General features: G+C 57.0%; 9 protein-coding genes across 9 annotated transcripts; 6 read left to right on the top strand and 3 right to left on the bottom strand.

The window, feature by feature from the left end:
• Positions 1–1,212: 1,212 nt before the first annotated feature.
• On the top strand, positions 1,213–3,147 carry CH63R_14282 (Major facilitator superfamily transporter; the record flags this gene model as incomplete). Its single annotated transcript, XM_018309256.1, has 4 exons — positions 1,213–1,519; positions 1,635–1,767; positions 1,841–2,569; positions 2,673–3,147. The coding sequence occupies 4 exons, from the start codon at positions 1,213–1,215 to the stop codon at positions 3,145–3,147; spliced, it is 1,644 nt and encodes a 547-aa protein (XP_018151574.1).
• Positions 3,148–4,474: 1,327 nt separating this feature from the next.
• Positions 4,475–5,215, top strand: CH63R_14281 (Short chain dehydrogenase; the record flags this gene model as incomplete). The annotated part of the gene is made up of 1 exon (XM_018309255.1): positions 4,475–5,215. One exon carries the CDS (start codon positions 4,475–4,477, stop codon positions 5,213–5,215), a length of 741 nt encoding a protein of 246 aa, XP_018151573.1.
• Positions 5,216–5,887: 672 nt separating this feature from the next.
• Positions 5,888–7,416, top strand: CH63R_14280 (Tat pathway signal sequence; the record flags this gene model as incomplete). The annotated part of the gene is made up of 7 exons (XM_018309254.1): positions 5,888–6,151; positions 6,215–6,347; positions 6,412–6,499; positions 6,573–6,612; positions 6,668–6,752; positions 6,894–7,094; positions 7,247–7,416. The coding sequence occupies 7 exons, from the start codon at positions 5,888–5,890 to the stop codon at positions 7,414–7,416; spliced, it is 981 nt and encodes a 326-aa protein (XP_018151572.1).
• Positions 7,417–7,596: 180 nt separating this feature from the next.
• On the bottom strand, positions 7,597–9,150 carry CH63R_14279 (Phytanoyl-CoA dioxygenase; the record flags this gene model as incomplete). Its single annotated transcript, XM_018309253.1, has 4 exons — positions 7,597–7,914; positions 8,042–8,348; positions 8,425–8,933; positions 9,001–9,150. The coding sequence occupies 4 exons, from the start codon at positions 9,148–9,150 to the stop codon at positions 7,597–7,599; spliced, it is 1,284 nt and encodes a 427-aa protein (XP_018151571.1).
• Positions 9,151–9,740: 590 nt separating this feature from the next.
• CH63R_14278 (Oxidoreductase) lies at positions 9,741–10,433 on the bottom strand (the record flags this gene model as incomplete). Its single annotated transcript, XM_018309252.1, has 1 exon — positions 9,741–10,433. One exon carries the CDS (start codon positions 10,431–10,433, stop codon positions 9,741–9,743), a length of 693 nt encoding a protein of 230 aa, XP_018151570.1.
• Positions 10,434–10,929: 496 nt separating this feature from the next.
• On the top strand, positions 10,930–12,244 carry CH63R_14277 (Alcohol dehydrogenase GroES-like domain-containing protein; the record flags this gene model as incomplete). Its single annotated transcript, XM_018309251.1, has 3 exons — positions 10,930–11,471; positions 11,561–11,672; positions 11,834–12,244. 3 exons carry the CDS (start codon positions 10,930–10,932, stop codon positions 12,242–12,244), a joined length of 1,065 nt encoding a protein of 354 aa, XP_018151569.1.
• Positions 12,245–13,069: 825 nt separating this feature from the next.
• CH63R_14276 (uncharacterized protein) lies at positions 13,070–14,331 on the top strand (the record flags this gene model as incomplete). Its single annotated transcript, XM_018309250.1, has 4 exons — positions 13,070–13,517; positions 13,596–13,685; positions 13,764–13,882; positions 13,975–14,331. 4 exons carry the CDS (start codon positions 13,070–13,072, stop codon positions 14,329–14,331), a joined length of 1,014 nt encoding a protein of 337 aa, XP_018151568.1.
• Positions 14,332–14,512: 181 nt separating this feature from the next.
• Positions 14,513–16,597, bottom strand: CH63R_14275 (Ochratoxin a non-ribosomal peptide synthetase; the record flags this gene model as incomplete). Its single annotated transcript, XM_018309249.1, has 2 exons — positions 14,513–15,943; positions 16,058–16,597. 2 exons carry the CDS (start codon positions 16,595–16,597, stop codon positions 14,513–14,515), a joined length of 1,971 nt encoding a protein of 656 aa, XP_018151567.1.
• A 195-nt stretch (positions 16,598–16,792) lies between these two features.
• On the top strand, positions 16,793–17,866 carry CH63R_14274 (uncharacterized protein; the record flags this gene model as incomplete). The annotated part of the gene is made up of 1 exon (XM_018309248.1): positions 16,793–17,866. One exon carries the CDS (start codon positions 16,793–16,795, stop codon positions 17,864–17,866), a length of 1,074 nt encoding a protein of 357 aa, XP_018151566.1.
• Between the last annotated feature and the right edge of the window lie 1,588 nt (positions 17,867–19,454).

Below are 19,454 nucleotides of genomic sequence, written 5' to 3'. Positions count from 1 at the left end.
GTAGATCTAGATGGAGAGAGAGAGCGGGAGAGAGAAAGAGAGAGAGAGAGAGTGTGTGTGTGTGTATGATGATGGGGTGACGGGTGCAAGATGGTGTTTTTAAAGCGGTCCTTGTTGGGACATGTGTCAAGATGGCTCATTCACCTCTGGCGCGAGCATGAGTTATGTATTTCAAAGTGTCCCTTTGCGCACAGGCGTGTCATAGACCAGTGAGTCGTGATAGAGCGCGTCCAAAGTAGCCGTGTTCCTACGGAGGGTTCTCGGCGGATTCAATAACGACATGCCGAGGCTCGCACTCGGATATCATATATCCGCATACGTGCTACCGGCAGCCAAGCCGTCTGCAGAGTCTTTAGTCAGTTACGCAGCACAACATCAACTTGAAGTTCTCGCCTAACGTTTACCTGGGATGAGGGGTCTAGAATGCGCCTCGCCCTGCCGCTTGCTCCAGAGTCCATCAACTGTAACCTCACCGCCGGACTACGTAGCATGATCTGCTATGGCCGGAGCGGACATGTCAGGAGTGATCCAGGGCGTGGATAATGGAGAATCGTATGTCGATGGCAATATGTTCAAAAAAGCATAATTGACACCCCGGCAATGACCATCCCGACTCAGATGCAACATGGTTGACAATCCGCGGGATACGATATACCTAGCCAGCCAGCTCGGTAGTTGGGTCCAATGAAGGTCAGACGTCTACTACCTACCCAGACGAGTTCCATCACAAGCGGCGTCGCATCCCAGATCGCCGTCATTACTCGGTGCTATGTATCTCAACCCATGACCCTGAGCGGGTCCGGCTCCGCGCAATCCGACTCAAAAAAAACCCCATTGTCGTTTTCTAACCGAGCTACATTAGTCCATCTGGCGGGTGAGTGGGCGGGTGGGCGGGTGTGAAACGGGGAATATGGAAAAAGGGAATGTGGTATTGTCCGAGGGGACATGGGTGTGCCTTTGATGAATGGCAGCTGGCTGGCTACCTTTGGCCCCCTTGTGAGCGGTATGACCTTTACGAGTATGGCGGGAATATTCATCTCTTGAATCAGTCAGTCACTTATCGGAAATCGCCTGGCGAGGCTTGGTGGTAGATGCAGCTAACAGAACAACTCGCCGTCCGTCACGCTTCGTCTACACACCACCTATATACTGTTCACGGCGTCAAGCACACACAGCACCCACGCACGGCAAGACAGAGCCCCGAAACCAAGCATGAAGAAGATGGCGGATGAACCCAAAGTGACCTGGGCCTCCCTCCCGCGAAAGGACCAGCTGGTCATCCTCTTCCTCGTCCGCTTCTGCGAGCCCATCGTCAAGGTCTCCATCTCCTCCTATGTCTACTTCCAGCTGCAGTCGCTGGACCCGTCACTCCCCAGCGCCGCCGTCGTCCAGCAGACCACGCTGCTGCAGGCCGCCTACACCGTCGCGCAGTGTCTCGCGAGCGTGTTTCTCGGGAGCGTCGCGGATTCGCCCAGGGGCGGGAGGAAGGTTGTTGTTGTTTTGAGTTTGCTGGGGTCTTGTAAGTCATTCCTGCTTAGATGGTGTGTGTGTGTGTGTGTGTGTGTGTGTGTGTGTGTGTGCTTGTCTCTGTGTGTCTGTAGAGAGGTGGTGCTGACTGATGTTGGATGGTATAGTTGTCGCGTGCTCTCTGTTCGGCTTCGTCGCCAACTTCAAACAGGCCCTCGTGCTGCGCTTCATCGAGGGCCTAACCAACGGGACTGTTGCCATGGTGCGGACTATGACGGCCGAGGTTGTGCAAGAAAAGAAGTAAGTCTGTGGACTCGAGTCCCTTGGTTAAACACACACACATCTTCCCCTCAGTAGCCTGACAAAAATCCAGATTCCAAGCGAGAGCCTTCGTCCTCCTCAACATCAGCACCAGCTTCGCCATCATCCTCAGCGCCCTCGTCGCCGCCGGCACGGTCGAGCTGACGCCCAAGGCCCACGGCGGCAGCGGGTTGCTGACCCGGTACCCGTATGCCCTGCCCGCCCTTCTCAACGCCAGCTTCCTGCTGGTGGTGTTGGTGACGGCGGTTTTATTCCTTGAAGAGGTGTGTATATGCCTGCATACTCCCTCCCTCCACCATCCCTACCTTACTACCCACCCACCCACACCCACTCCCATGGCGATGTTGTTGACCATGATTCAGACCTCCAAGCTCGTCCGCCACAGGTACGACCCTGGCATCGCCCTGTCAAGCTACATCCTCTCCCGGCTCCAGTGGCTCCGCCGCGGCCGCCGCACCGGCAGAGAAGAAGCACAGTACGCCCCTCTCGACGCAACCGAGGAGATGGCCTTCCTCGACGAGCCAGAGCCGCCGTCACCCCCGCCGAAACCCAAATCCGTCGCCAGGCTCCCCACCGCCCGCATCTTCACCAAGAACATGGTGCTGGTCCTCCTCGCGGCCTTCATCTACGAGGCGCACCTCGGGACCGCCAGCGTCGCTTTCCCGAACCTCCTCGTGACGCCCGTCTCCACCAGGGAAGAGGAGGCGCAGCGGGTGCTTCCGTTCTTCTTTGGAGGAGGGGCAGGCTTCACGCCGTTGCCTCTGGCTGTGTACTCGGTCATGTACGGTGCGTACACCCTGCAGCCTTCTTTTTTTTCTCCTTTTTTTTCTCTCTCTCTTCTTTTCTTTGGAGACTCGGCTGACCAAAATCTACCAAAATCACAGGCATCTTGTCCATCCCCCTCCAGATGATCCTCTACCCACGCCTGTCCCAGAGCCTCGGACCCCTGCAAGTCTGGCGGATCTTCTACCTCGCCTACCCGCTCCTCTACTACGCGTACCCCTTCGCAGCCCTTGTCCCCTCCAGCAGCCCCCCACCATCCGGCAAAACCGGAGTCGCAATCTGGGCCGTGATAGCGCCGATGCAGGTGCTCACCGCGCTGCTGACCAGCACCGTGTCCCCGTCCCAGACCGTCCTGATCAACGCGGCGTGCCCGCACCCGTCTGCACTCGCCAGGACACACAGCATCGCCTTCTTCTCGTCGATGGCGACGCGGGCGGGGAGCACGGCGCTGGCGGGCGCGTTGCTGGGCTACGGCACGTCGCACAACCTGACAGGGTTGGTGTTTTGGGGGTGTGCGGCTGTTGCGGCGCTTGGGGCTTGCTTGAATCCGTTTTTGACCGAGGGGACCGGGCATGAGATCCGGTTGCCGGGGGATGATGAGTAGTGGACAGCGGGTGGGTGGTGTGTACGTCTTTCGACCGCGAGTCAAGGCAGGTGATTAGTATTCGTGAGTCAACTTACTCGCTTTCAGACAACTCCAACATGCTGACACTTGGAAACAAAGCTATTCCTAACACATCTGTGAACTTAAATTGATTACTGCCAACTTTTTGATGTTACCCCAGTGCAGCTTGTTGCTCTCCTATATGATAGTCACTAGATTTAGTTGCAGCTTCCTCTTTTTCGCTGCCTATCGACAAAACGGGTTTCAACATTTCTGTAATATAACATACTTTGTGAAAGTGGATTAAACCGGGACATAATACATTAACTTACAGGTATAAAGGAGTTGTTTTACTAATGCATTGCTACTTTTACATGACTTGGATAGCGTTACAACGGCGAATTCTAGGTTGCTCGGCACGCAACTAACTTTACTGCGTATTTGCGAAAATGTATAGGCAAACAAGGAAGAAAAACAGCAGCAGAGCTTTGCTGGCGTGCTAAGCCTTTGCTGGCAGACTTGTGCCTCGGGTCACGTGATAGACTCATCAGCCACCCTTGCTTCCTTAGCCACACTCCAGCCACAGCAGTCTCAGCGCTTCCCCCAGCCACGCCGTGTCAGATAACGAACAGGTGACTAAGATAACCTTGGATATATTTGGAACAACCTCCCTGTACACGCTTTATTTCCTTGACAATACTGTGACCATGAGTTCCATCCTCCATCCTTGACTTTTAAATAGATATCTAGATCTATATGTAATACCTTTTTGGATTGCCTCTACGTATCTTGTCTTTGTTGTCTTATCTCAAGTTCATGATGTTGTATCATGTCTGCCTATCCTGCTTTTATTTTGTTTGCTAGCCATTTCTTTCTACCGTGAGGTATGCTGAGAAAAGAAAATTGTTTATAAATGGCAGACATTGTTGTGATATTTGAATGCCACAGGGTAGTGAAATTGATAGAGGGGAAGTAAACTACCTAGTTTTGATTGTCTGAAAGTAGGTATGCTGGCTTCTTACTCTGTAAACCTATGTTACCGCGAGTCGGGGCACAGCATGGCCGTGGTATCAAATCCAATTATATAAACGGCCTTGCTACAGTACCGGTCCCGTCTCTCCTCCCCTCTTCTTTTACGACCTACTTACAGCACACTCCTCACAGGTCCAAAGGTCTGCAATTCTTCTCCAGCTTCTCACCATAGTCTAGCCAGTAGTTACCCATTTCGTCTCCCCAACGACCAAACACATCGACAATCACACAGCGGTGCGATTCATAGACCATTTCAACAAGACAGAAATGGCCCGCTTCACGTCCAAAATCGCCCTCGTAACCTCCTGCGCATCGGGCAGCGGCGCCGCCATCGTCCGGCGCCTGGCCTCCGAAGGCGCGACCGTCATCGCCGCCGACAAGGCCGGCCACGAGGCGCTGGCGGCCGAGCTCGGCGCCAGCGTCATCCCGCGACACCTCGACGCCGCGTCCGAAGACAGCATCCGCGACCTGGAGGCCTACGTCCGCTCGACGCACGGCCGGCTGGACATCCTGATCAACAACACGGGCATGGGCGGGCCGCGCTGCCCGCTCCTGGACGTGACGGCTGCCGATGCCGAGGAGGTCTTCCGCTACAACATCCACGGCGCCTTCCTGATCCTCCAGCTCGCGCTGCGCTTCATGACCGAGCAGCCCACGGGGGGTTCCATCGTCCTCACGGCGTCCATAGCAGGGCTGGTCGGCACGCCGCACTCGGCCCCCTACTCCATCTCCAAGGGCGCCGTGATCGCCATGGCCAAGACCGCCGCGGTCGAGTACGCCAAGCACGGGATTCGCGTCAACGCAGTAGCCCCCGGTCCGACGGCCGTGCCGATGGTGGAAGCGCTGGGCGAGGCAGCGACAGCTGGGTTGAGGGCAAGGATCCCGCAGGCGAGGCTGGCGGAACCGAGGGAGGTCGCGGGGGTGGTTGCGTTCCTGGCGGACGGGGAAGATGCGGGGCACGTTACCGGGCAGGTCTGGTGTGTTGACGGGGGGTGGACGGCGGCGTAAGGAGCGTGTGTGTGTGTGGGGGGTTAGGATTGTGGGATCCGAAATACATCATACGGTGAGGAGTGGACAATATGGAAAAGCGCCTCGGTGGAAAGGTTAAACTTTAGATGGGACGGGTGAGGCCTAGAATATTCATTAGAATTAAGCTTTTCGCGTGTCATGCACAAACACGCCCCCCCCCCCTCCCAGGCCCCTGGGATGCGGATCTGCAAGTGATAGCCGAGATATTCCGTCGTATTATTATCCCTCGTCGATGCCAAGGACTGACCGTACATCGTTTATGAGATGGCATTTCTGCTAGGTCAAAGCAAAACCACCCCCCACCTTGGATGGACCCTGTAGCTGCCAAGAACTGCACGACGTAGCCATGGTAGCATCCGGCATTGCCATGCCGCAGTGATGAGCACACCCTATTCCAACTGCTATGTTTACCCCGTTAGTGATTAATTGGTTATGCAATCTAGACACAGCCCGTTAATCACATCCTGCTTAATCGCCTCCTCTCAGCTAGCTGTTGTGTTTGTCGGTGATCAGCCCTCTCACCCACTAACAACCCCCCCCCCAATTCTCAACTCACCATCCTTGTCCGGGGTCCAATAGTGAGTTACCCATCTAGTCACTCAGCACTCTCACAACAGCTCGCAAAACACCAGCAGCCGGCGGCAAGACACCATGCTCTACACAGACCAGTACGCCTCCCTCTCCTCCAACAGCCCCGACTGCGCCAGCGACGGCGAGCCGGAGCAGTACCCCCTGACATCGGACGGCCTCCAACCTCGCCCGCCCGCCCGCAAGTCCAGGAGTCGGTACACCTACGCCGTGCTCGCCGTGCTCGCGCAACTTGTCTACACGATCCTCGTCCTCGTCGCCGCGCGAGAGGTTTACTACAAGGGCGTGTGTCCGGTCGTCGCGGCGCCCGATCGGTATCACGCTTGGGTGAGTTGGTTTTGCGTGGATCATTCCGTTGATGTTGTTGTTGTTTTCATATCGGGTGAATAGGATATTGACATTGAGCAGGATGTGCTGCAATATAAGGAGGTTCCCGCCGACCACAAGGAGCCGGACGAACACCACCCGTACCTGGGCGCTCCGCGACCGGAGCTGGATCAAAACTGGAATACGCTTTTGTCAAGTACTAAGCATCTGAAGCTCGCATGGTTGAGATGATCCCACTGACAGAAATAAAAAATAAAAAGCATTCCGCAACCGCGTCCCAACCGCCGAGATCCGCAGGCTGGGCATTGAGGAGGGGTCCATCTGGCTGGACGACGATGTTGGTGAATAGTACGTTGGTGTTGCAACCCTGGCGGGCTTGTATGATGATGATGATGACGATTCAGATGCTGACGGTGTGCAGTTATGGGAGTGTGTGGGTTGGGCACAACCTGCACTGCGTTGTAAGTGATCATTACATACGGTTCCTGTAATGGTTTGCTGATGAGGGAATGGTAGAAATATCTGTATAATGGCCTGCATAGGGACCATTACTACCACAACATGACTGAGGCGGAGGAGAAGTCGCACAACAGTCATTTGCGTATGTTTCATTCCCCTTTTTTTGACCGTTGTCTCTCTCTCTCTCCCACGCTCACTGCCTCACTTACTCACCCCCTCACCCCCTCACTCACTTCCTCCTTTCTCTCTTCTTTTCGATAGACAACACGCTAACCAAGACGAGACCACTGCCTCCACCGCCTCATGGACGCTCTCAAATGCCACCCAGACATGTCCCCGCTGTCCCTGCACTGGGTGGTCAACGAGGTCGCGCCCATTGTCAACTGGGACGGGGCGCGGCACACGTGCGCGAACTGGGACCGCGTCATGGACTGGGCCAAGAGCAACCAGATTGTTCTGGCTGGGAAGGATAGTCTCGGGCAGGGTAAGGCATCACACAGACGATCACAGACCATGAACAAAATATGCTGACTTTTCCCCCTGTCTTGCAGTTGCCCCGCACCCTCTTTACGGTATGTTCTCTGGAAACCGCTGTGTTGTAGGGGTTGAAAGACACTGGCTGATGATGGCGAATAGCGACGTTGCTGGACGAGCACGGCCACGCGGACTTTTTGAACCAGGATGCAATCGTCGAGTGGGACAAGTTGTTTGCCAGGCCGGATTGGCAAGCGTGGGCCAAGGAGCATGGGGTTCCGGAGGGGACCATTCCCGGGAAGGAGATGCTGAGGAATACTCATGTCGGGTAGATGTGATGGTGCTGTGTATCTATCATGACTTGTTGTTGTCATGGATTCAGTGTTTGTTGTCGCGTCCTTGGGCAAGCATATGCACGACACGGTGGTTGTTCATAGGTTTAGAGGAATTGTACGGATCATCAGGTTCACTGTCTGACTACTCGACTAACGTCAAATCACCCACAAAGCTATCTATTCCTTCCCGACAGCGGCCCTCATCCTCCCAACCTGCGTGCCCGGCCAGTTGTATGACGCAAACCCCTGTCCCTTGCCACCGGGCTTCATGCTCGGCAAACCCAACAGCGCCCGCTGGCGCTCCGACAGCTTGGCCTTGACCTCGTCGCTCAGGATGGCCTGGTAGTTCTCGATCTGCCGGACAAAGAAGCGGCAAAACGACTGCAGGATCACCGGCCGCGGCTCGTCGGTCGTGTTGACGCCCGTCGAGTGCCAGGTCCTGCTGTCGAGGAGCAGACAGGAGCCTGCCGGTGCTGCGGCGGGGATTGATGTGCCCTTTTTTTTTTTTGTTGGTGGTTAGTATATCTTATTCCGCTTCCTGGCTCTCCCAGGTTTGCTCGATGAAGAAACACAAAAAAAACAAACAACCAACAAAGTAGAAAAAGAATGATGGCACACTTACGACGTGATTCATATCAGCCGGCAACACGTTCATCACATGACTCCCCGGATACACCCGGGTGGCGCCCTTCTCCTCGGACACGTCGGTCAGATACCACATGGCGTTGAGCACGTACGCGTGGGCCGTCGTGTCCGGCGACATGACCATCTGGTCGCGGTGCATGTAGATGCCCGACGTGCCGGGCCGCGCGATGTTGGCCGACATGGTGAAGAGGCTGAAGTTGCCGCCCAGGAACCACGGCATGACGGCGTCGATGAGCGGGTGGTTGAGCAGGTCGAGGAACTCGTCGCCTTTGTTGGGGAGGTTCCTGTTGTTTCCGTAGTGGCTTCACATCAGCAACCGCTCAGAAACACAAAGGGAGGACGCCCGCGCGCAACACTGACCAAACCCGCTGATTCGGCTGATCCCCCGCCTTCTTGTGCGCGGTATCCAAGTGTCCTACCCCGACCAGCCTCTCCGCCTCGGCCTGCTCCTCTACCGCGGTCCGGATGATCTGCACCTGCTCGGCGCTCAGCGCATTCGCGCAGATGGCATACCCCCATTTCGCCAGATCGCTCTTCAGCTGTGCCACGTCCTCCGTCGGCTTCGGCAGCGTCTCGGGGTCCTCGGCAGCCGTGCAAGGCCCCGGGACGCCGGCGGGCGCGAAACAGGAGGGTATGGCGCCGAGGGTGGGCGGCGTGGCGCGCTTCGCGAAGGCGTGCTGGCTGTGCATGCGCCCCTCGACGGCGTCGAGGATGTACTCTGGCAGGATGGTTATGGACCTGTGGGCGGTAGAGGGGACGGCGGTGGAGAGGACGGGCGGCGCGGTCGTTGCGTCGATGGTGAGGGGCTGGTGGGGGAGTGTGTCGGAGCCGAGCCGGAGGACGATGATTTCGTTCAGGTGGGAGAAGTTCTAGGGTTGGCTGGTTGATTAGTCGACGCTGTCGAGTGGGTGGAAGTGGGTGGTGAGGATGACGTACGGAGAGGTTGTCCTCGATCCAGCGCCGGACTTGGGCTACATTCTCGTGGAAGCGGGCTAGAGGGTCGATGCGAGAGACGTCGTAGGGCTTGTCGGCGAAGTCGAGGCCGGAGGTTGCCGGTGAGGCCGGGGGCGGGAGGTTGAAGGACATTCTGGCGGTGGTGAACAAATTGGATTGGGATAGACGGACAGTGAGGTTTGGACGCAGAAGTTTGGTGTGTTTCCCGGGTTGTCGATGTCAAGGATGCAGAGAAAGATTAAGTCTTTGGAGCTTGCTTAGCAAAGTCACGCCCCTAGGTTAAACCTAAATTGAATAATTCTAATGGAATTCGAGGTAGAGTAGAGCTTAGATATCGTTCCCAAAACGGTGTTTTACAGCTTTTGCTCTGCTGGCGTTCAACAGTAGAATTAATCCGAAATCCCATTCTCGTGTCTTTCATCCGCCATGTCCCTGAACTGAAACAGACGCTGTAGGCCTACCATGTACTGTAGGCAGGGGCTTTCAAAAGGTTTCCCTGTACACTATGCAATAGAAGTTGCAACATGGGTTAATTCTTTAGACATTGAACATGAATTTAACTATGCTACACTTGACTGACATATGCAATAAAAAGACGTTGCATCAGTCAGTGGACCGACTATCAGAGAATCCACATGCATGCACATCGCAACAACACCAAAAGCAGACGATCCCACACAAGCTCCCATCCCATCCCAACTCCACCCCCCGCTCTCGTCTCTCTACACAGGGATCCCCAGCACATACTCGACAATCTTCTTGATATCCCCGACCCTCCTGGGAACTTCATGCTCGCCGTCAAACTCCACCAACTTGGCGCCCTTGTAATGAGTCGCGTACATCCTCCTCGACTGCGGCAGGTTCACGACGTCCTGACGCCCGTGCAGGTGCAGCGTCGGCAGCTGGATCACGATCCCCTCCTCGCCGCCGCGGTCCTCCTGCTCGCAGACCTCCCGCATGTACCCAGTGGCGACGGCACTGTACCCGGGGCAGAGCAGGACCCCGAACTTGACGTCGGGGAGCCACGTCACCCGCCCGACCTGCCGCTGCCACAGGAGCACCGTCGACGCCACCGCGCCCTGGGAGAAGCCCAGCACCCCGACGATCTTGACGCCGGGCCTGTTCTTTGTGTAGTTCTCGACGCCCTTGTGCACCGCCTCGTTGAAGACGGCCACCTCCGAGGCAGGGTCGTCATGCACGGGCCTGAACCAGCTGTAGAACGGGTCCATGCCCGCGAAGAAGGGGAGGACGTCGGGCCCCGGCGTGGCGAGGTGCGGTGCGGACGCGTAGAAAAGCTCGTACTCGTGGCCCAGGGCGGCGTTCAGGGACGAGGTTTGGAAGCGGAAGATGTCGGGGGAGGCCCCGCCGCCGTGCAGGCAGAGGATTGCCTTGGAGGGTTTCTTGGAGAGGCCCATGGTGAAACAAACGACCAAAAGTGAACAGTTTGACTGCGAGGTTGCTTTTTTCCCGGTGTCTCGTGACGGCTGATGATGAGGTTGGTTGCGTATGATAGGACTCGGTACCTAGCGATGGGACCGGTTTAATATACAATAAGTTCGAGGGGTATAAACGCACAGGAAGGAACACACTGCTACGTTGAACGAATGACTCGGATGGGGTGGCTGTTACATGTTAAATGCATACGAGTCGTCGACAGACCATCCCATCGAGGCAAAAGCGTGTGCATAACCAACTACCACCACCTTGGATACTGACTGGCCCTCACCGCCTCCGCTTCATATAAATAGAGGGTCACATTTATTACCACATTCTTGCGTGTGACTCGTCGTCAGTCTCCTGCCTAACCACCTTCAGTACTTGTCTTCTTCTCCCCCATTCTCCTTACTACTCATTCCTGGCCAGAAACGAAGAAGAAAAAGAAAAAGAAAAAGAAATAAACGGAAAACAAAAATGACCGCTAGCCCGTTCACACCACCCGCCACCCAACCGGGCCTGGTTGTCGATGACCACGACAACGTCATCATCCGCCCGGACTGCCCCTTCCCCTCAGTGCCGCCGGACCAGGTCCTCGTGCGTGTGCACGCCGTCGGCGTCAACCCCAGCGACACCAAGATGCGCGGGCCGTTCGCCCTCCCCCACGCCATCCTTGGCGCGGACTTCGCGGGCGAGGTCGTCGCCACCGGCGCAGACGTGACCGACGTGCAGATTGGCGACCGCGTGTGCGGGGCGCAGAACGAGCTCTTCAGGGAGAGCCCGGAGCGTGGGGCGTTCGCGGCCTACAACGTGACTCGCGGCCGGATGTGGATGAAGATCCCTGACGCGTGGAGCTACGAGGCCGCCGCGAGCCTGCCCGTGGGTCTATGCACCGCCGGCCTGGCGCTGAAGCTGCTGGGTCTGCCGCTGCCGGACCAGCCGGTCGACAAGGGCGCGCATGTGCTGGTGTACGGCGGGAGTACGGCCACGGCGACAATTGCCATCCAGCTCTTGAAGATGTGAGTCTTGACACAGGGGGGGGATTTGCCCGTTTGAGATGCGCTTGAGATGTGCTTGCTTGCTTGCTGACCAGCCGGGGGGGTTCCAGGTCTGGGTTGATTCCTATTGCCGTGTGCTCGCCCAAGAACTTTGCCTTGGCGAGGAGTAACGGTGCCGAGGAGGTCTTTGACAGGCATGATAAGGAGTGTGCGCAGAAGATTGTGAGTCCCCCCCCCCTTGTTTCTCTTTTTTTTTTCTTTTTTCTTGTCGTTTACCTTCTATCGCTCCCCCGCCGGCAGTTGCCATATATCCACATATTTATCCACATGGAGAGGAAAACAAGACCCCCATCCCACTAACAAACACCCACACAACGTCACAGAAATCCTACACGAAAAACAACCTGAAATACGCCCTCGACTGCATCACCAGCGTCGAGTCGACCGTCCTCTGCTTCGCGGCCATCGGACGGGCGGGCGGCAAATACGTCTCGCTGGACCCGTGGCAGGAGCACGCGGCCACGCGCAAGGTCGTCAAGTGCGACTTCACCGTCGGGCCCAGGGTGTTTGGCGAGGGGTGTACGTGGCCCGCGCCGTACGGGAGTGGGCCGGACCAAGACCTCAAGGAGTTCGGGGTGAGGCTCTGGGACGTGGCGAGGAAGCTGGTCGCCGAGGGGAAGCTCAAGAACCACCCCCTCAGGGTGCTGGACGGCGGGTTCGAGGCGGTGATGGCGGGGATGGAGCTGATTCGGGACAAGAAGCTGTCGGGGGAGAAGATTGTAGTGCGGATGTAATCCGTAGATGTGGATATGTCCGTAGATGTGGATGTGTCCGTAGATGTGGATGTGTCCGTAGATGATGCGGATGTGTCCGTAGATACGGATTGATTGGTAAAGGAGGCCACAGGGTTGACAGTCCAGTGGTAGTTTAATTAAAGATTCGGTCTCGGATGTGTCTTGGCCCTTCTGTTCCTCGCGCTAGCATGAGGCTGCAAGTTAGGTAGTTTTAGACGTTCCTAGGGGGTGAGGAAGCCTTGCTGAACTAGTGTTTTGTAACCAGACCAGGGGGATGGGTGTGTTTTGGTTCGGATAGTTTTCGGACAAACAAGAGTTCCGGCAAGTTAGACTACATCGTACTATGTAGACAAGGGGGAGTGGGGGAGGGATCCTTGCAAAGCTTATTTTGCCCCCCCCCTTTTAACGCCACGGAGGGGGGTCCGGTTGTGTCTTGTCTTGTGTTTTGACTCGTTTCTTACCGCTTCGAGAAGCATTCCACTGGACAGGTACAGGCACCGGTACGATGCATCCGTAGCTACCTTACCCACCCATAAGCGACCCAAGGCAGGATCATGGATGTGCACCTGCCTAGAGCGGAAATATCGATGTGCACGCACGATGCAGCTCACCTGACTAAGTATTTGTAAGGTACGTACCTAAGGCGGTCCGGGGTTCCTCTCAAGGCACCTAGGTAGTACAGGGATCCGTACAGTACAATGTACACACTAGGTATGTTGTAAAGAACCCGGTAAATGGAACGCAGTACAGGTGCTACGCCCGGCGATAGTCGACCCTGGCCGACCTAGAGACACACAATTCATGGACCCATGAGGAGACAGTCATATGCCGGTCGGTAGGGCCTTTCTGCGTGTGAAAGGGTTCCCACGCAGAGGGGGACGACGAGAACGAGAACGAGAACGCTTCCAAGCAGTTTTCTTTTTCCTGTTTCCACCCTATTCTGCCCAGGCAAAAAAAAAAAAAAAAACCAGGAAAAAAAGAAAGAAAAAACCGGTACAGATGGGATCAAAACGACACTCCGACGGCGAGGAAGACGCATACGTGCCCTCGAGAGGCTCCAGCCAGGAGGATGCCAGGCTGATCCAATCCGAAAACGAGCCGCCGGCTCCCACGTCGAGGCCCGGTTTTGGGCTGCGGAGGCTTGGCCCGACGTTTCTGCTGTCGCTGTCGAATCTCATCTCGCTGTCGGCTTTGCTGCTGCTGCTCGTCACACGCGACAGCTCGGCGAGGCCTTGTGTGCCGGACAAACACCCGCACTGGATTGCGCCCGAGAGTGAGTGGTCAAATCGTCTCGGGGCTGCTGGGGTATTGTTGATCGACTGTGTTTTGTTTGCTAAACTGTCTCATATAGTCCCCGTCACCAAGATCCTCGAGGCTAGCGATGACTACACACGTCCGCCGGACGAGGACGAGTTGAAGGCTTGGGGCCACCTCATGCCGTGTAAGTGACTTGTTAGATTTTGGGCTTTAGCTGCGGGTTGGATGGCTGACTTGAATTCTTTTTTTATTGAAAATGCAGTGGGCAGAGGCCTCGTCATGGTCAACAGAACCGGCCTCCCCGAAATGCCAGGCCTGAACATGTCCTCTCCACGCGGCGCGTCAGGCTGGACTGGCATCGCCCACCAACTACACTGTCTTGTAAGTCTTTTCCGGAGATCAAAACATAACCTATGCACCCTCCTCCACCTCAATCAACCGAGAGAAAAACAAAGCCTAAAAAACCCCCACAGTACTCGACCAAACACGCCTTTTACGACCTCTACTACAACCGCACCGGCGACAAGACGCAACCCCTCTTCGGCGTCGGCTGGCAGCTCGAGCACCTCAACCACTGCTGGGACTACGTGCGGCAGACCATCATGTGCAACCCGGACCTGACGGTCGAGTGGCGGGGCGAGCACGAGGGGACGGGCTGGGGCTACCAGCGGCAGTGCAAAGACTGGGGCCCGATCTACGACTGGCTCGAGAAGCACCGGATCACGAACGACCGCGGCATCTTGGCGCTTGGGTACGAGAGAAGGCCGTTGGATACCAGTCGTGTGCCGGGGGTTTGGTCGAATAAGGACCTGGAAGACATTGATGTTTAGCGGGTTGGATTTTATGTATATACTGCAACTATGTAAATAGCGTCGATTGGAGCGTTGCAACAGGACTAGTATGTACATACCAAGATTGTAAACTCAGCTACTTTTCATACGAGCAAGCAAGCAGCAGACAGGTACAGAATTCAGCTACAGACGTGGCAGACCATCTATCCACCCATCCCGTCTACTTCATAAACTCGGCAAACTTCTCCCGACTGTCCTGCCCCTCCTCGTTCAACCTCCCGTACGCTGCCTCAATCTCCGCCTTGTACTCCTCCTCGGCCCGCGTCCGCAGCACCAGCTGCTTGAGACTCAGAGGCAACGGCCGCCCCTCCGCCGCCACCATGACCGTCTCCGCGGGGATGCGGATCTCCTTGACGACCTGGCGGTTCAGCGGCTCGACGACCGTCTCCCAAATCCCCCTCGCGACGTCCCCTCTGTCCCGCCCGCGCACCGCCTCCTCGTACATGTCCAGGATCACAAACGGCGCCGGCCGGCCGGCGCCCCCGACAAACACGTGCCGGACGCCGGGGTGCCTCGCGATCGGCGTCTCGAACTCGGCCGCGTCGAAGGACACCCCGCCAAACAGCTTGACCGAGTCGTCGGCCCGCGCGAAGAACTCCCACCGCACCTCCCCGTCGCAGTCCACCGGCCGCCACAGCTCCTTGGTGTCGATGGTGTCGACGCCCTCGAACATCCTCACGTTCCAGAACGCGCACATGTACTCCCTGATGTCCCCCTCGGGCCGGTCGATGAACATGCGGTGCACGTCGCCCCCCTCGGCCGCGTTCGTCGGCAGGCCCGACTTGTCGATCGGGACGAGCCGGACGTGCGCCTCCGGGATGAAGTCGTACGTGTGCCAGAACCTCTTGTCGCGCGGCAGGAACGAGAACCGCCCGCCGGTCTCGGTGGCGCCGATGACGGACCCGAGGCGCGTGTGCTGCACCAGCGCGTCGCCGACGACCTTGTCCAGCCGCGCGCCGAGGTAGGTGACGAACTCGAGGGCCTGGAGCGTCGGGCGGGTCGTGGCGTCGTTGAAGAGCTCGACGACGGTGAAGGGCGTCGCCACCAGCCCCTCGACGTGGTTGAGCTTGGTGAGCCGGTCGAACATGGCGGGCGGCAGGCCCACGGCGTCGGCCGGGGGCAGCACGCAGCAGGTGTTTGCAAACACGCCAAAGGCGTTGGTCAGGATCAGCCCCGAGTTCCAGCGCATCGGGCAGGCCAATATCAGACTCCTGCCGTACAGCTCCTCGGTGCAGATCCCCCTCGGCCAGTTCCGCTTGGCCAGCTGCGGCGACGCGCAGGCCGCCGCCCAGAAGCCGTTGTTCATGTAGATGGGCTTGGGCGGGCCGGTCGTGCCGGAGGTGTGGATGATGAGGATCTCCTCCAGCTTGTGCTCCTCGTAGGTCTTGGTGTACGGGTAGGCCGGGGTGTCTTCGGCTTCGAGACACCATTCCAGGGACGGGAAGGCGTGCAGCGCGATGCCGGTCTCTTCCAGGCCGAAGGGGGTTTGGGCGGCAATCTCGTCCTCGGTGTACAGCCACGCCTTGCAGTCGGATGCGGACAAGAGGCCGTGCAGCGCGCCCTTCATGAGGCGGCCGTCAGGGGTGAGCAGCTGTTTTCCCCCACCACCACACGTCGGTCAGTCGGTGTGTTTCCCCAAATGCAAAAGTGAGTTACTGTCTGAAGAAAAAGAAGAAGAAGAAAAAAGGCGGGTAAGCAAGCGTACCTTGCGGTTGGTCTTGTTCAGCGCAGCAAAGATGAAGGCATAGCGGATGTCGTTGGCGCCAAAGTACGACACCGTGTCGTTGTCCACCGACTTGCCGAGCGTCTCGTCCAGCCAGTGCGCGATCTTGTTGATGCCGTCGTTGTACTGCTTCCAGGTGATGGAGCGGTAGCCGTTCGTCTCCCAGTCGTCGAGCGGGACGCGCGCGAAGATGTTGGTGGGGATCAAGCGGGCATTCTGCTCGATTTTGCGCACAAAGAGTTTCTCACTTGGGGACGCCATGTTGAGAACGGTATGAGATGAGAGATGAGATGAGAGATGAGCTGAGATGAAAGATGAGATGAGAGATGAGATGAGATGAGAGATGAGATATGAGATAGGAGATGAGATGGGAGTGATGGGTGGATTTGGACAGGTGGTCTCTTGTTTGAACGTGTTGGAGTTGAAGGAAAAAGCAGCTTGGAAAGAGAAAGCCATCCCTGGTACAGATATAAATACAGATGTAAATACAAACACAAACACAAATACGCCCTCCCGTAGCATCCCGCACGCACTGCTTTAGTCATGTTAACGTTATCCTACATGACCCCTCACCGACACTCCTCCTCGGAAAATACGTCGTACACAAAAAACCTTAAGATGGACGGCTCCCGCCGCATACAAAACCTTCTTCCTAGCTAACCCTACCCATCATCCAACTCAAAACTTCCCCCTCCCTTCCCCTCCCCACCAAGCGAAATGTCAACAGAAACTAAGCCACCCGCCAACCCGCGCCACTGGGCCGGCGGGATAGACCAGTACCTCGCCGACAACAACATCACCTGCACCTCGGCAACGCCCATAGAGGCCGGCACGTCCTGCTACATCTGGCGACTGGACGGCTTCTCGCACCCCGACCATCCGCCCGGCGAGCCGGCCGTGCTGAAGTGCGCCGACAGCACCCCCAAGTTCAGCGACGACGCCGTCTCGCCCGCCCGGCTGTCCACCGAGGTCCGCGCGCTGACGTGCCGCGCCGTGGCGGAGGCGTCGCGCGCGGAGCCGAGCGTGCGCGTGCCGAGCGTGTTGAGGACCACGGAGAACGGCTTCGTCATGTCCTGGGCCGGGGACGTGAACCTGCTCGACGCCTTCCGGAGCAATCCCGCACTGGACATGGCGGACATCGGCGCGCGGATCGGCGCGTGGCTGGGCCGTCTACAAACTGCGGGCGCCGCTGAAGGGCCCTCCGGCTTCGAGCTCGTCAACCCGGAGCTGGGCCGGTTTTACAACCCCGGCGGGTTCATGGACAAGCTGGTCCAGTCCGTGGTGACGGACGGCGACGAGAGCGACAGGATCCTGGCCGCGCTGCGGGGGACGGAGTCGGCGCGCACGCTGACGGCGTGGGATTTCCGGCCGATGAACGCCCTCCTGCGCTTCTCGGGCGGCCCCGACCGCGGCGGCACAGCACCAGACATCTACATCGTGGACTGGGAGCTCGCGCAGTTCGGCGAGGCCGCGGGGGACGTGGGCATGTGGTGCGTCGAAGCCATGGTGCTGGAGGGCAAGCACGGCGACAGGGGCCTGCTGCGGTCGTTCCTGACGGCGTACAGGCAACACGCGGCGGCGGGGATCGTGGACGAGGCGTTTGTGCGCAAGCTCGCCATGGTCGTCGGCGTCATGTTGGTGTACTTCATGCGCATCGCGCCGCGGCTCTGGGGCAGCACGGAGGAGGAGGTGGCCGGTTGGAAGGGGGCCGCTGTGGAGTTTCTGAGGGCGGGCGCCGAGGGGGACTTGGGGTGGTTGAGGGGGAGTCTGATAGGGGTTGTTTGGGGGTGATTGGGGGGTTGATGCTGTAGTTTTGGGTGGTGTTGTCGCTGGACTTGAGTGTTTTGCTGGGCTGGCACCTCCCAACCCTCTACAGATAGATACACAACACAGGTTGAACGATACACTTGGAGAAGGTTTCTTTGCTGAGATTATGGGATTACTAGATTTGATGTTCTTAATGTGCTGAGACTTCTTTTCTTTTTTTTTAACTTGGGCTTTACTTTTCCAAAGTCTGTTTTTATTCACAAGCAGCCCAGATGAACGATGTTCCTTGCATAGCGTGCTTTTTCCAAGTTTGCCCTTATTGGACACTGACTGTCTACACGAAACCTACCGGCTCTGGTGCAGAGACTTGCACCTACGCCGTGCACTGTTAAGCTGCTTGCACTTATGCTTAAAAAATAGGCTTACCCGGTACAACGGTGCAAAAAAAAAAAAAAAAAACCAGGTCTATGCATTGCGAGCCAGCAAGGTGCGCGGCGGGATGGGTGGCCCTGGCTCTAGATGGATGCTAAGAAAAAAACAAAACACCCCCCGACAAAGTGGGCGTCAACTCCTGACTAGCAGTCAGTCCTCCATCTGTGTCTGTCTCGTCAAGCGGTGTGGAGTTAGAGACCGGCTGGAAAACGGCTGGTACTATGTCAACATGCCAGCAGCAGCAAGTGGTCAGACGACAGGAGATGATACTCACAAGTGCTTTTTTCTCCGTTGCGCGAGTAAGAATCCATGAGCTGGCTGTGGATGGATGCTTAGGGGAGAGGGGGGGTGAGGGGGGAAAGTGTCCGACTGACTAGGGTGATTAATAGTGATGGATTAATTGTGCTTATATTAAGTGCGTTGCTTGCGCAACCCTTGTTGATCCGCGAGTTATCTACCTGTACTATTAGGCCTGACTACTATAATACATAGCTGCCCGCCTACTTAGTGAGTGCAGGTTAGTCAGTCGACTTTGTGTGGATCGCTACCTAGGCGGGGTAGCTTGGGTGTCTGTCACGGGGTGTGGGGGCTGCCATTAGGCACCTACCTATGAGTACCCAGTCAGGGGTTCCAACTCACTGGTAACGCTGCACCGTCGGATTACTCGGTTTCGAGGCAGTCCACACCCATACCCACCCACACAAACACACTTACAGGCATCGTACCTGTGCTGTCGGAAATCCTCGCCGGCGCTACGATCTGACAGATTGCGCGCCAAGCCACATACGGCTCTAGTGCTGTGAGGCGAAAGCTTAATTTAACGAGATGTCCCGTTGGTGGCCAGCCAATGAGGAATGAGGCTGGACTGGTAGACAGACGCCCCCTTGCTCGGCACTTCCGCGAAGTCCACCCAGGCTTTCTCCATAGTACCTGTAGAGTCTTGGGCCGATACTGTCTCGATTGGCATACTAAATCTCCGGATATCCGTACAACTGTAGGGTTTTCCAACGGCTCCCACGGAGCACATGCTTATACGATGACAGATTGTAGTACATGTTGGACCCTCCCATGATGGTTCTTTTGAGTCTCCACGCCCCCCGGCGACTTTCTTTTCTAAATTGTCCGGCAATTCGTCTCTGAATGCTCCTTCATGTGTGTGTGTATACCGGGCCGTGAGCCT

The sequence above is a fragment of the Colletotrichum higginsianum genome, chromosome 10 (assembly GCF_001672515.1).
Source record: "Colletotrichum higginsianum IMI 349063 chromosome 10, whole genome shotgun sequence".
NCBI classification, from domain to species: Eukaryota; Fungi; Ascomycota; class Sordariomycetes; order Glomerellales; family Glomerellaceae; genus Colletotrichum; species Colletotrichum higginsianum.
This window is presented reverse-complemented; position numbering and strand designations above follow the sequence as displayed.